Source organism: Alosa pseudoharengus, unplaced genomic scaffold (genome assembly GCF_046254945.1).
Source record: "Alosa pseudoharengus isolate Yale_2024_CS ecotype anadromous, Long Island Sound unplaced genomic scaffold, YU_APseudo_1.1 YU_APseudo_1.1_scf_2, whole genome shotgun sequence".
NCBI lineage: Eukaryota > Metazoa > Chordata > Actinopteri > Clupeiformes > Clupeidae > Alosa > Alosa pseudoharengus.
The window spans coordinates 50,445,407-50,459,355 of record NW_027468663.1 but is presented as its reverse complement, the minus strand read 5'-3'; the positions used below and the strand labels follow the sequence as shown (position 1 = coordinate 50,459,355).

Genomic DNA, 13,949 nt, shown 5'->3' with positions numbered 1-13,949 from the left:
CAAAGCATACCAGAGAGGTAGCTCACCCCTACCTTCAGTATTCCCAGAGATATTCAATGCAGGGTTTTGTTTTCGTTTGGGGGACAGGCTGCCCTCTCTTTGTTTGATTCCAGTTTTTGAAGCCTGACCTGCCTACAGTGAACGTTTTTTTTTTTTTTTTAACACCGTGTGTTGACGGAATGGGCAGTTAGCAGTCCTGAGGAGACCATTGCTGAATGTGACGACAACTGTTATGGGCTTGAAATTGCGTATAATTCACACAAAGTAATTCATTATTTTGTATCTGAAATACAGCCTACTAGCCACTTTTAGGTTTTGCCAGCATTTCGCTGGCATGTGCCAATTTCCATCCCTGTTATGTACGCCATGGATGTATGTTTACTTACACTGATGTCTTTTATCCATCATGCCAAGGTAGCTGACTTTTTTTGCATGCGTGTTATATTATGGATCCTTAGTGTGAGTATGAGAGGAGGATGCAAGACACCTCAGGCCTCATAGTTGGGTCACTATTGTGGTTCCTTAGGGCTGAGCTACACCAGGCGCGTAACTGAAGCGTTCCGTTCGCGTTGTGTCTGCTGCAACAATTAGCTTCCATTCTAATCAATGGAAGTAGCTACACCAGACGTGACAGTGGGGCGTACGTTCGAAAAAAATAGACCATTCATCTAAAATGGATTTTACGCGTTGCGAACGGAACGCTTCAGTTACGCGCCTGGTGTAGCTCATACCTTAGTGTGAGTATGAGAGGAGGATGCAAGACACCTCAGGCCTCATAGTTGGGTCACTATTGTGGTTCCTGGAAGCCTCTGTTGTTAGCCTGACGAGCCAGACCCACATTAAAATGTAGGGTCTGGGCACTCACCGTTCGCAGTGCTCAGTCCGAGGGGCGGGATAATCGGTTGTCTTTCAAATTCCCTCTGCACGCAATAGGACAGCATTGAGTCCCATGCGGTTTCCCACCAGCGGAGCTAGTTGGCTAGTTCAAACTTTTGCCATCTTAAAGCAAGCTTAACTCGTGTCACACTGTTGGCCAACCGCAACATCCATCTTCTTTGTTTTCAAGTAACTGGGAATTCAAGCCAAACCGTTGCAACTCTGCCATCAATCATTATGTCAAGCCCGCCTAACGACTCTATACACGATTTGATTGGCCTGATAGAAGTTGAATTTTTCGAGCTCACAAGCCAACAGAGAGTTGCTTGACTAGCCCTGGAAGCAAATGTAATTTGCTGCCGCTAGGGTGCATCTAGATTTCTAGGCTACTCTGTTGTCATACAGCTACTGTATGTCTTTTCATTATGTTTTGGTATCATTGTGTAGGGAAAGCTATTGTTTGTACCCTGTGTTGTGTTCCTATTGGGCATACTGTTCCTTGTGTGGGGCTTACAAGGTGACCAAGAGTTATATCACAGTCTGTTCCCGTAGCCTTCTTTGGGTTTGTGTTCCCCTGAACTGGGGTTGTATCCAATGCTTCTCTAGTCTGGGGTTGTATCCAATGCTTCTCTAGTCTGGGGTTGTACTCCCGACTGAGTTGTCCTGCCGCCACCCCGAATCCTAATCCTTAGTAACTTGTGACACGCCATGGTGTTCATGTGAGCTGACCTTTGTCTGTAACCCGCTAAGCACAGAAGCACCGAGTACTCAATACAACAACCACAACACCCAACCAACCTAACCATGCCTTTCAGATTATTTTTATGAGGATGTCTTATTTTTAGTGTTGCCTTAACATTCACCAGAGACTGGGCAGTCTGTTTCTTATCTATTGCTGCTTATTGGAAACACTTCGCTGGTGAGGTGAAGGGTCATTTTAAAACTGTGTGTGTTTGATCTGTGAAAGGTAAAAACGGTGTTTGCCACATGGTCTCACAATCCATGTGCACTTTGGTAGTTGAAAGATGGGCCTAGAGCTTCAGGTTAAGATGGGTTAAAGCCAATTTTTTTAAATATATGGACTGAGCGTGAACTGCGAGAACTAGGCCTGTCCCGGTAAGAATTGTCTTTTGTGGCATAAGAATGATGTTGGCACATACTACATACGTTTCGCTGTAGAGAGAAACGATTGTCACTTCGTAATTGTAATTTGCAATTCCAAGGTGCTGATTTTACCTGTAAAATGAGGTTGGCAGTACTACGGCTTCTGGTATCAAATCTAATTATCCTAAGTTTATCTAAGTTTTATCTAAGTATCCTAAGTTTTTTTTTTTTCAGTGTCAAGTTTTATTTCAGTAAGTTTTATTTCAGTGTAAGTTTATTTTCCTTTTTCAAATTTATGTTAAGTTCTAATTGAATTAGTATATATTATTTGATTGTTATATTATTATGTCTTATTTGCATTTTCATTTATGTTGATATTGTACAGCACTTTGTAACTTTGTTTTGAAAAGTGCTATATAAATAAAGATTATTATTATTATTATTATAATTCCTGGAAGTGGAGTAGAAGTCAGTAAGTGCATGTAATATGCCTCCAGTTCTGGGATAAAGGTTGTAACCGCCACAGGCCGCGGCCCCCCGTCTCACGGATAATCTAGTCCCGCAGGGCTGGTGAGGTCTAATCCCAGCCATTCAATCTCCCCCTGCAGAGGAAAGCATAGCACAGCACATCATAGCTTTTCCCAGCAGATTAACACTACAGCGCCCAGCGTGCATCTCCACGGACTGTCCTGGCATGTTGCTGCAGTCCAGCTCGTAGAGACGACATGTTCAAGCCCACAGCAAAGTTACAGAGATGAACACAACTCAACACCCACACTTCCCAGCACAGCACCACATAAATACTGTAAGATCAAGTCATCATCACTGCACAGTTAGGCACACAGCCGCTATACTCCACAGAAGAGTTCACACACGTCACAGGACAGTTCCCTCTTTCTGAATACACAGGGTCATTGATGCATAGCATAGTACCTGAGCCATCCAGTGCACTCTTCTTTCCCATTTATACCCACTGGAGTGCAGTTAGTATAAGTATATATACTCTTTTGATCCCGTGAGGGAAATTTGGTCTCCGCATTTATCCCAATCCGTGAGTTAATGAAACACACTCAGCACACAGTGAACACACAGTGAGGTGAAGCACACACTAATCCCGGCGCAGTGAGCTGCCTGCAACAACAGTGGCGCTCGGGGAGCAGTGAGGGGTTAGGTGCCTTGCTCAAGGGCGCTTCAGCCGTGCCTACTGGTCGGGGTTCAAAACAGCAACCCTCCAGTTACGAAGCGCTAACCAGTAGGCCACGGCTGCCCCAGTTAGCCAGGTGAGTAGCACCGCACCTGTCTGGGCATCAGTTGGACAGTGTTTGTTTGGCCTTTATGTGAATTGGAATGATCAGCAAATCTACTGAAGAGGTTTCAAAGCCAATTCAGTTCTTTGTGAACATTAAGCTCAAAGCAGCAGTGCTGATTCGAGCAGAAAACAGCAATGATCAAGGGTCCCCTTGGCAGGGTTTGTGGATATCTTACCTTATGTGGGTTTTGCGGTTCATATCAGGAAAGTTTATCACCAAAATTGTTACAAGTTGTATAATAGAGTACACTGGGGATGTGAGGTAGACACATACTGAGTAAACATCCTGAAGATTCTGATCACTGAATCAACAGTAGCTGAGGCTTTATATGGAGCTCTTTTTTTTTTGGTTCTTTTTGATAAACAAGCTCTCGTAGTCATGATGCTGTTTGTATGTCTGACATGACAAGATGTAATTACGCTTTTTTAATTACGCAATTTTGATGATTTTCTGTAGGTGGTGTGACATTCTTTGTGGCCTTATACGACTATGAAGCCAGGACGTCAGATGACCTTTCATTTAAGAAGGGCGACCGCTTTCAGATCATCAACAACACGTAAGTCTGGACGGATGGACCCCATTTCACACACACACACACACCCTCTGCCCCCAGCAGACCTATTGTTTAGGCCAGCACGCAGATTGCACAACTCCATGTGTTTGGGACATGGGAGATGATCTAGCAGCCGGAATGGGATGGGCCTGGACTGTAATGCTTGTTTTTAATCCGTCGTTGTGTTTCGGGCCTGATGTGGATGAAATCTGTCTGGGTTAATGCCTTTTGCTTTAATGGGCCATCTGGTCACGGGGCAACCTAGTTTGGAATAAACAGAATACACAAATTGTCTGAAATAAACAAATTGTCAGCTGAATTGTGTGACACGTTTGTAATCTGTGTGCTTTGTTTATTTCTTCGGAGCGTAGTCTTTTTTGTTCTTGCTGACCCATCTTATAATGCCGAAATGGTTTAATGTGTATTAATAACATGAATGCTTTTAAGTGACCTGTGAGTGTGACACACACTCACACTCTCTCTCTCTCTCTCTCTCCCTTTCTTCTGAACAGAGAGGGCGACTGGTGGGAGGCGCGTTCTATCAACACGGGGAAGAAGGGCTACATTCCCAGCAATTACGTGGCTCCAGCCGATTCCATCCAGGCGGAAGAGTAAGCACCCTGACACTCCTGCTCTCCACCCCCCCCCCCCCCCCCTTATATCCCCCCGACCAATCGGCTGGCCTCCCTGCCTGCTCCTAGCGGTAATTATGTGAGCATGATGTGGGCGGTCACACGAATAGAGGGCCGGGTGACGGTGGCTGCAGTGACAAGCAGGCCGAAAAACCAACGCATGACTGGAATACAAAAGGTTTTTTTTTCTGTGGCTCTGAGATTACACCGGGCATTCCATTAGCACTCTGCCCCACCCTGATGCCCCCGTGCCCCGCCTGCGCTCCCACCGCCCGGCTGCGCTGTCCCACTGCCACACAGAGCTCCGTCTCTCTCTCCCCATCTCTCCGTCTCACACACCCTTTCTCTCATTCTAACCCCCTCTGTTCTCTCTCCTGTGGTCTGATTTCTGTCTGTTATTCTCCAGATAACTCTGGCTCTCTCCTCTGCTTGTTACCTTTGCTGCGGCTCACTTGGCCTGCGCTGTACTTTCTTGTTGGGGTTCCCTCTCAACCTGAATAACCACATCACAAGCCCTTTATTAAAGGAACACGCCACCCAAAATCAGTAGTGATATATGTTCTTACCGTAACTTTCACGAGTTGAGTCGTACCTCTCCCGCGTCGGTAGGTGCACTCAAACGATCTGTCGCGCGCCGCGAATGTGTTAGCATGTTGCTATGCTAGCGGGCTCTGCCGTGGCCGTAGAGAGAGGCACATAGCAGTATTCAAACACCTCCACGTTTTACCTACTTAAATACAGTTGCACGAGTAGTTGATGAAAAATGTTAGGGCACACAACATGAAACGTGACGATTTTCCAAGCGAATAAACATGAGAACTACAATGTGTGGCGCAATAGCACTTGGGAGTACTTCGACCTAGCGTGGTAATATTATTAACGCCTAATTGTAGATCGATCCTATCCACCACAGAGTTTAGAATCCATGCTGGATCGACCCTCAGCCTCTCCCTCCCCTCTGAGCGAGAGAGGCACACACACTAGAGATGCGCTGATGGGCTATTATTTCAACCATAACTGCATAGCAAAACTTATCATCCATCAGCCATCCATCAGCACCAAAGTTTGTTGACCAATTTTCAAAACTGCACCTGCCCACCATCCGCTGTTTGTTTTAATGTAGGCTATATGGGTGATGCAGCGCTGCTGACGTGAGGCTAGAAAGCCCTTGCCTGTTCTAGAAAGACTGATCTAATGCAGCAAATATATTAAAAGGCAAAAGTCGTACATTGGCTAGGCCTATCCCCAGAATATCAGCAGCAAACTCAGTCTCTGTCGCGCAAAACAGTCTCCAAATAAAACGCACATCTGCCAGCGTGTGACAATATATCGTCCAAAATGCTTGATTGCATTGCATTCTCCACATTTCTTAGCTACATTTTCATGTACCACATCAGCATTTTTGTTCAGTGAATCTTTTGTAAATTGCTTTACAATTACCGTCGGGCCCTTGTCAGCAGACTTCGGCTTGCCTCTTGCCACTATTCACTGCTTGTCTTCCGATGTCATTTCTGAGTCATGTTTACACACATTCACCTCCCTAAATAGAACCAACTTGACGTTGACTTCAACCTGTGTTATATCCTAGATGAGACTGCCTGGGTTATTTTGTTTAGATATTAGCCTATAAAAACCATAATTGTAGCCTACCATTCAGGGTATAGGCATTTAAAAGAGAGACAGAGAGTGATATGACTCAGAAATGACATCGGGCGATGGCAGTGCGAGATGTTCAGAACGTAAGAGCTAAAACTTCTACAAACTCAATAACATCCACAGCGGAAAAAGAAGGTAAGAAAAATAGTCAGAAAACTTAGATGTGTAAGGCAAGCAAGCAAGTTTGGCGGTTGTTACTAAAAATGTGAACATGCACGTTGCACTGTTGTGCGGTGGACTTTCAGAATGAATGGAGTCGGAGCTATAAAATGAATTGCGATGTCTGTCTGAAAAAGACGCGCTCGTGCAGTCAAAATGAATGGGAGTCTTCAGAACAGGCTTGTCAGTCAACCTGACATATGTGTAAAGTAGCCTATAATGTGAATGACTTGTTATTTTATCAAGGATTTCTTTCTTTTTGCAAAAAATAAAGTACAATAGGCATTAATTAGGCCAGGAGCATGCTGAAATTATGTGGCAAATTGCGTTTTTTTATTACAATGATAAAATTGTAAAAGGACGTGACCGAAGCTGAGGCAAGCCAGGCAATAGGCATGTAGGCCCGACGGTAATTGTAAAGCAATTTACAAAAGATTCACTGAACAAAAATGCTGATGTGGTACATGAAAATTTAGCTAAAAATGTGGAGAATGCAATGCAATCAAGCATTTTGGACGATATATTGTCACAAGCTGCATGGCAGAATAGGCAACAGGCCGTTGTGCGTTTTATTTGGAGACTGTTTTGCGCGACAGAGACTGAGTTTGCTGCTGATATTCTGGGGATAGGCCTAGCCAATGTAGGCTACGACTTCAGCCTTTTAATATATTTGCTGCATTAGATCAGTCTTTCTAGAACAGGCAAGGGCTTTCTAGCCTCATGTCAGCAGCGCTGCATCACCCATATAGCCTACATTAAAACAACCAACGGATGGTGGGCGGGTGCCGTTTTGAAAATTGGTCAACTAACTTTGGTGCTGATGGATGATAAGTTTTGCTATGCAGTTATGGTTGAAATAATAGCCCATCAGCGCATCTCTAGTGTGTGTGCCTCTCTCTCGCTCAGAGGGGAGGGAGAGGCTGAGGGTCGATCCAGCATGGATTCTAAACTCTGTGGTGGATAGGATCTACAATTAGGTGTTAATAATATTACCACGCTAGGTCGAAGTACTCCCAAGTGCTATTGCGCCACACATTGTAGTTCTCCTGTTTATTCGCTTGGAAAATCGCCACGTTTCATGTTGTGTGACGTACACATTTTTATCAACTACTCGTGCAACTGTATTTAAGTAGGGAAAAAATGGAGGTGTTTGATTACTGCTATGTTCCTCTCTGTACGGCCACGGCAGAGCCCGCTAGCATAGCAACATGCTAACACATTCGTGCCGCGCGACAGAGCGTTTGAGTGCACCTACCGGCGCGGGAGAGGTATGACTCAACTCGTGAAAGTTAAGGTAAGAACATATATTACTACTGATTTTGGGTGGCGTGTTCCTTTAAGCAACTTTTTAATACTTTATAATGAGTTATCTTCACTCTAGCCCCCTCAGTCACTTGTTTTCCTCCACTATTCTTCAGATTTGTAAAGAGCTTGCATAGGTTGATACCGAACAGAAAAATTCAGGCAATTTTGCACCATGTTGTGACATGTAATCTTATTGCATAATCGCATCACTCTATTAAATAGACCTTGGACTTAAACATTTTTTTTTATTTTTGAAATATATTTCAGATAAATCAAAATGCATTTCATTATTTGACATTACAGCCAACAGTTAGGCTACCAATTATTAGATTAAAGTAATGTTAGCGTCGTGATGAATAGGAATCTAGCCCCAAAACAGAAACATGAGCAGACACATTTGTTTCTTGATACTGGCCAGGTTTAATGCTACTGTGAACTGTTTTAATGAACTGTTTTAGTTCACAATAATACAGTAAGCAGTATCATTTGATTGCCCCCCCCCCCTTCTCTCTCGGTCATTCTCTTTTACTCTCTTCACACTCGTCTCTGTCTCCCTCCATCATTATCTCCCTCCCTCCGTTTCCTCCTCGTGAGCAGTGCCATCGTGACTCATGAGCACAGGGGAAATCAGTCCACACTCCTTATGTGTGATAACAGTGAGAGTTTTACAAGCCTTCCCCACTTGGCCCTGGCATAAGCCACGGTCCCACTCATTGACACATCTACACACACACACACACACACACACACACACACACAAACACACTTGTCAGCCGTCCGACCTCTGGTTAGTTAGCCAGACTGCCACCTCTCAAGACTCTTAAGCCGTGAGTCGGTGCAGTTAGCGGTCACTAGAGGCGTATGGCTAAGGCTGAAGCTAGTGCTCACCCTTTGGCCTGCTTCTGATGCCTCCACAGATGGTACTTTGGGAAGATGGGCCGCAAAGACGCCGAGAGACTGCTCCTAGTCCCTGGGAACCAGAGAGGCACTTTCCTGGCGCGAGAGAGCGAGACGACGAAAGGTGAGAAAGTTACACCTGCTGCCCATTTTCACACCACTGATGCATCACCTCACATCACGCGCGCATACACACATTCAGTACATGTTGCACTGTCTACAGTGTATTTACCTGTTATATGTTAGTGTATTTATATGTTATATCTTTAAATAAAATTGGTATCCTAAATATATTTAGTATTTTTCCGTGAGTGGATATTTTGCTAAAGTCATGTGTTTTTATGAGAGACCTTTTCCGTTCTCGCCCTTAGGAGCGTTTTCGCTGTCCATACGGGACTGGGACGAGGTGAAGGGGGACAATGTGAAACACTACAAGATCCGCAAGCTGGACAACGGAGGCTACTACATCACTACCAGAGCCCAGTTTGACACACTACAGAAACTCGTGAAGCATTATACTGGTACAGCACACCACACACTCTAGGCTTTTACATACTGCAGTTACAGACAGTCATATTGGCCTGACGTTCAGTACCTATTAAGAGGATTTCACAGGGAAATGCTTTGTTGTCGCTACACACACACACACACACACACACACACACACACACACAGTGGAGGCAGACCCCAGTCTTTCCAGTGAGGGGTGACGCATCTCTCGGAGTAGCAGGAACAGGTGCCCCACATCTGCTGAGAGGCGAGTCGAATGAAGAATGCCACAGCAGGCATCTGACGAGCCGTTTGAACTCCTCTTAATGGGGCTCAGCGAAGTCCGACTCTGCCTCTGAGCTTTCATGTGTGAATGAGGGGTGAGCCCAAAGCACGCCACCTAATCAGCGGCCCCACATGTGCTCAGCTCCATCCGACATGGTGCTCTGTCGAGAGAGGCCTTTCATGGGAGGGCTTTCATGGCCTAGAGCTACATGAGATTTCTTGTCATTATTTCAGACACCTTGACTCCTCTCTGGAGGGCTTTATTTTTCTCCAGCCATGCGTTAATGCCTGCTGTTTGCATATCTTGTGTAACTGAAATCACACCCATCCCCCCACAGAACTAGCTCCTGTTATTATCCCAGCGCTAGCTGCATAGGAATGACCAGTGGGACAGCCGGCTCTCTGACATACACGCCTACAAACATTGTAATTAACAAAATTATAGTCTTGGATTGTGTGAGGCCCAAGGCTAGTGATGGGGAAGTCCATTGGCTAAATTTGTTTGTTTGTGATTTATGCAGATCTTTTTCAGCTTCTCTTTCCCCAGCATGCTTGCCAAGTCGAACAATTCATTTGGAACTGAAATTATCATTTAGATCTCATTTACTTAAGTGCCACTATTACTCAACATTTTTCTCTCTCTTTCTCCCTCGCTCCTGCAATTGCTCTCTCCCTTCTTCTCTCTCTCTCTCTCTCTCTCTCTCTCTCTCTCTGTTCCCTTCGGTCAGAGCATGCCGATGGCCTGTGCCACAGGCTGACAAGTGTATGTCCGACAGTGAAGCCCCAGACCCAGGGCCTGGCCAAGGACGCCTGGGAGATCCCGCGGGAGTCCTTGCGGCTGGAGGTCAAGCTGGGACAGGGCTGCTTCGGAGAGGTGTGGATGGGTAAGAGCCCCCGGCACGCACACACACACACATTAGCATCAAAAGATTCTCCTTAGCACGCCAAGCAGTGCTCCAAGAAATGTGCGTACACAGACACACACACATGCCACATGCATGGGCAAACTCATCAGCACCAACAGCTCCTCCTTAGCACGCAAATTAGCCAAGCTGCGCTGCTAGCAACACACACACACATGCTAACACAAACACACATAAACATGGTCCAATCCAGGTGACAGCCAAGCTTCCACTTATAAACAAACAACCAAACGCAGTCTCCCCAGGCAGCTTGTGCTTGTGCGTGCTGGCACGCTTCTCATGTCACTCGGCCTGGCTTCCCCCGGCGGGTAATTGCAGGTTCAGATACTGGCGCTCGGGGCTCGCTGCTAGCTAATGTGGCACGCCGAGCGCCCTGCCCCCCTTTCATCACGCTCTTCAAAGAGCCTGAAGCTGCACGCCCCGACCTGCCAGCACCTACGCTTACGCAAGGCCAGCACTGCACTCCTCCACTCCTCCAGGAGGGTTTTGGTGGACCTGATGGACAAATGTGTGCTTTTATTTTGCCTTTGTTTATTGTCTGTGTTTGTTTATTTTGTATTTTTACATTGCTTCTTAATTTTTTTTTACATGGTGATTCATACAGTCTACTTAGAAATGTTGTATTTAGTATTCAAGCACTGCTCTCTCTACTCACTATAGAACTGGTCCCATCCCGTATCCCATGCCATGTGATCAGTCTCTCTGCACCTCACCCTGTACAGTACATCTGCATCTTAACCTGATGGGAATCCTGTAATCTAAAATCTAAATCTGTGCAGGCACCTGGAACGGCACAACCAAGGTGGCCATTAAGACCCTGAAGCCGGGCACCATGTCCCCAGAGGCCTTCCTGCAGGAGGCCCAGATCATGAAGAAGCTGCGGCACGACAAGCTGGTGCCCCTCTACGCCGTGGTGTCCGAGGAGCCCATCTACATCGTCACCGAGTACATGGGCAAAGGTGCGCCGCACATCCCCTGAGCATAGCACACGACACCAACAGACACGACACCCAACAGACCGACACCCAACAGACGCGACACCCAACAGACGCGACACCCAACAGACGCGACACCCAACAGACGCGACACCCAACAGACGCGACACCCAACAGACGCGACACCCAACAGACGCGACACCCAACAGACACGACACCCAACAGACACGACACCCAACAGACACGACACCCAACAGACACGACACCCAACAGACACGACACCCAACAGACACGACACCCAACAGACACGACACCCAACAGACACGACACGACACCCAACAGACACGACACGACACCCAACAGACACGACACGACACCCAACAGACACGACACGACACCCAACAGACACGACACGACACCAACAGACACGACACCCAACAGACACGACACCAACAGACACAACTCCTCTATCTTTTACACGTCGAATAGATCAGGGCCTGTCTCCTAAACAACTCTGTTCCTTTTCTGTATCATGTGATCTATAGTGTGATGTTTAGAACCAGATAGAAGCAACACTGCATACACATCGGCCACATGTGCAGTTTGTCTGTTTATAAAGGGTGTATGCGAGAGTACATTTGACATGCATCAGTACAGTATGGGAGATCTGCTAATTAAGTCAGCTGGAGGACACTCCGCACGACCCTTCCCTTCCCCCCCTCCTCCCTTCTTGGCCTTTCCAACCAGTCATGTGATGCTTCCATGAATTTGATTAGCACCTGCCTTTGACAATGATTGGTTACATTCTTCTGAAGTCGCTACTTTAGAAGGCCACTTTTTTATGCTTTTGCAGATCAAAAGCAATCTTTTGGGGATGTTTGTGAAATTAAGATTGTGCTTGACGTCTTCAAACAACAGCCGAACCACGCTCTGTGCCTTTAAGATGTCCTAACACTTCCTCTGTACACTTAACACCTCTTCAGCTTGTAACTGTGATAACTCTGCACCTCACATCTCACATCACATAGATACTAGGGGCCATAGAGTAGCATGAATGTGGTCAGCAGGCCTCTCAGGTCAGTTTCACCACAGATCAAAGTGTTAGAGGAATTCACTAGAGAAAATCAAGTATGTTTTAAGCCAAAAATGCACAGCACACATACTTTGTATTTCTCGTCTATGGTATCACTTTACAAATGCATTTGTAGGAATTCAAGTGAGGAATTTGTGGTCGTTTCCAATAAATGTCTCTTCTGTCTTTTGTAACAGTACTTAAACACATGTGGAAATTATTGTCTGTTGTGAGCGACCATTTGCTGCCATTTGTAGCAGATAGGGGTTAAGTTTACAGTCCCATGCTTGTCCTTTAAGGCTCCTGGGAACTATGCCTCGGTGGGAAATAAGCTCTGTCTGCTGTAATGTCAGCAGTCACATTCCTCTCAACACACATGGTAGTCTCTCCCTAGCGCCAAAACCAAACTTGCACGCATGGGTTGGAAAAACAATTAAAATGGGCCCATGTGGGGGAAAACTCCATATGCCTCACCCCATCTGAGCTGATCGTGAAAAGGATGTCCATATTATTGTGAGTCTTTGCTTCTAATGGTGTGTGATTATGTGTTGTGCAGGGAGTCTGCTGGACTTCTTGAAGGAGGGAGAGGGCAAATATCTAAAGCTGCCTCAGCTGGTGGACTTGGCCGCACAGGTAGGACAGCAACAGCAAGCCTTGAGGCTAATGTTTGTGTCTGTGTGGGTGGGTATGACTGTGTGTGTGTGTGTGTGTGTGTGTGTGTGTGTGTGTGCGTGTGTGTGTGTGTGCCTGCGCCATGTCCCATGTGATCGTTAGAAGTGTCTGCATCATTGCACGTGACATTTCTTTAGTAGAGCAAGGTGAGAGCAAGGTGAGATTGAACTTCACAAGATTCTTTTTGTTAGCTTCTCCTCCTTGTCTCTCCTCATTTCTTAAAAAAAAAAAAAAAAAGAATCCAAAGTGGTGCATCTTGGGCTTTTACCTTTCCCTCCTTTCATGTCTCAGCCTGTCCCCTTCCCTCTCTCTCTCTCTCTGCTCCTCCCACTAGTCCTCTCCCTCCTTCTCTCACACACATTTCCTGCCCCCTCCCCTGAGCACTCTCCACAGCGCTCTTGTCCTCCTTTCTGTGTGTAATGCTTTGGAGCACTTAACTGGCGCTCCTTCAAGGCCACTTCCCCCTTAATGTGTCGAACTGCTTCTGTGAGGTGCTCTCTAAGCGGTCCTCTCCTGCCACCCCCCCCCCCCCCGCTCCTTCCGCCGTGCATCTTCCACACTGAGCCCCCGTCATCTAACTGAGCCGAGCGCCAACTCGGCTCTCAGTCCTCCTTGTACAAATTTAGTCAACAGTTTGAAGCCTCCCTAACCCCCCCCCCCCCCACCACCACCACCACCACCACCATTTGCGTAATCTTTCTGCTGGAAAGATGCATAATTGAGTGCTTAGCTAAAAACGTGTCACCGTCACAGTTCCGTTTTGTTGTGGTGTTTTGTTTTTTCTTTTCTTCTTTTTGTTTTTGTCTCCTCACCAGCCACTCATTGAGAATTCCTGGCAGTCCAGTCCAGTCCAGTCCAGTCCAGTCCAGTCCAGTCCAGTCCAGTCCAGTCCAGTCCAGTCCAGTGCAGTCCAGTCCAGTCCAGTCCAGTCCAGTGCAGTGTTCAGCAGTGTTCTGCAGTGTTCTGCAGTGTTCTGCAGTGTTCAGCAGTGTTCAGCAGTGTTCAGCAGTGTTCAGCAGTGTTCAGCAGTGTTCAGCAGTGTTCAGCAGTGTTCTGCAGTGTTCAGCAGTGTTCAGCAGTG

General features: G+C 46.4%; 1 protein-coding gene across 1 annotated transcript in view; it reads left to right on the top strand.

Moving 5' to 3' along the window:
• The window catches only part of yes1 (YES proto-oncogene 1, Src family tyrosine kinase), a 35,612-nt gene that overhangs the window by 13,982 nt on the left and 7,681 nt on the right, over positions 1 to 13,949 (top strand). Inside the window, exons 3-9 of the mRNA XM_076295411.1 lie at positions 3,747 to 3,846; positions 4,356 to 4,454; positions 8,513 to 8,616; positions 8,864 to 9,013; positions 9,995 to 10,150; positions 10,969 to 11,148; positions 12,753 to 12,829. Coding sequence (XP_076151526.1) covers positions 3,747 to 3,846; positions 4,356 to 4,454; positions 8,513 to 8,616; positions 8,864 to 9,013; positions 9,995 to 10,150; positions 10,969 to 11,148; positions 12,753 to 12,829 — 866 coding nt within the window. The remainder of the gene's footprint in view (positions 1 to 3,746; positions 3,847 to 4,355; positions 4,455 to 8,512; positions 8,617 to 8,863; positions 9,014 to 9,994; positions 10,151 to 10,968; positions 11,149 to 12,752; positions 12,830 to 13,949) is intronic.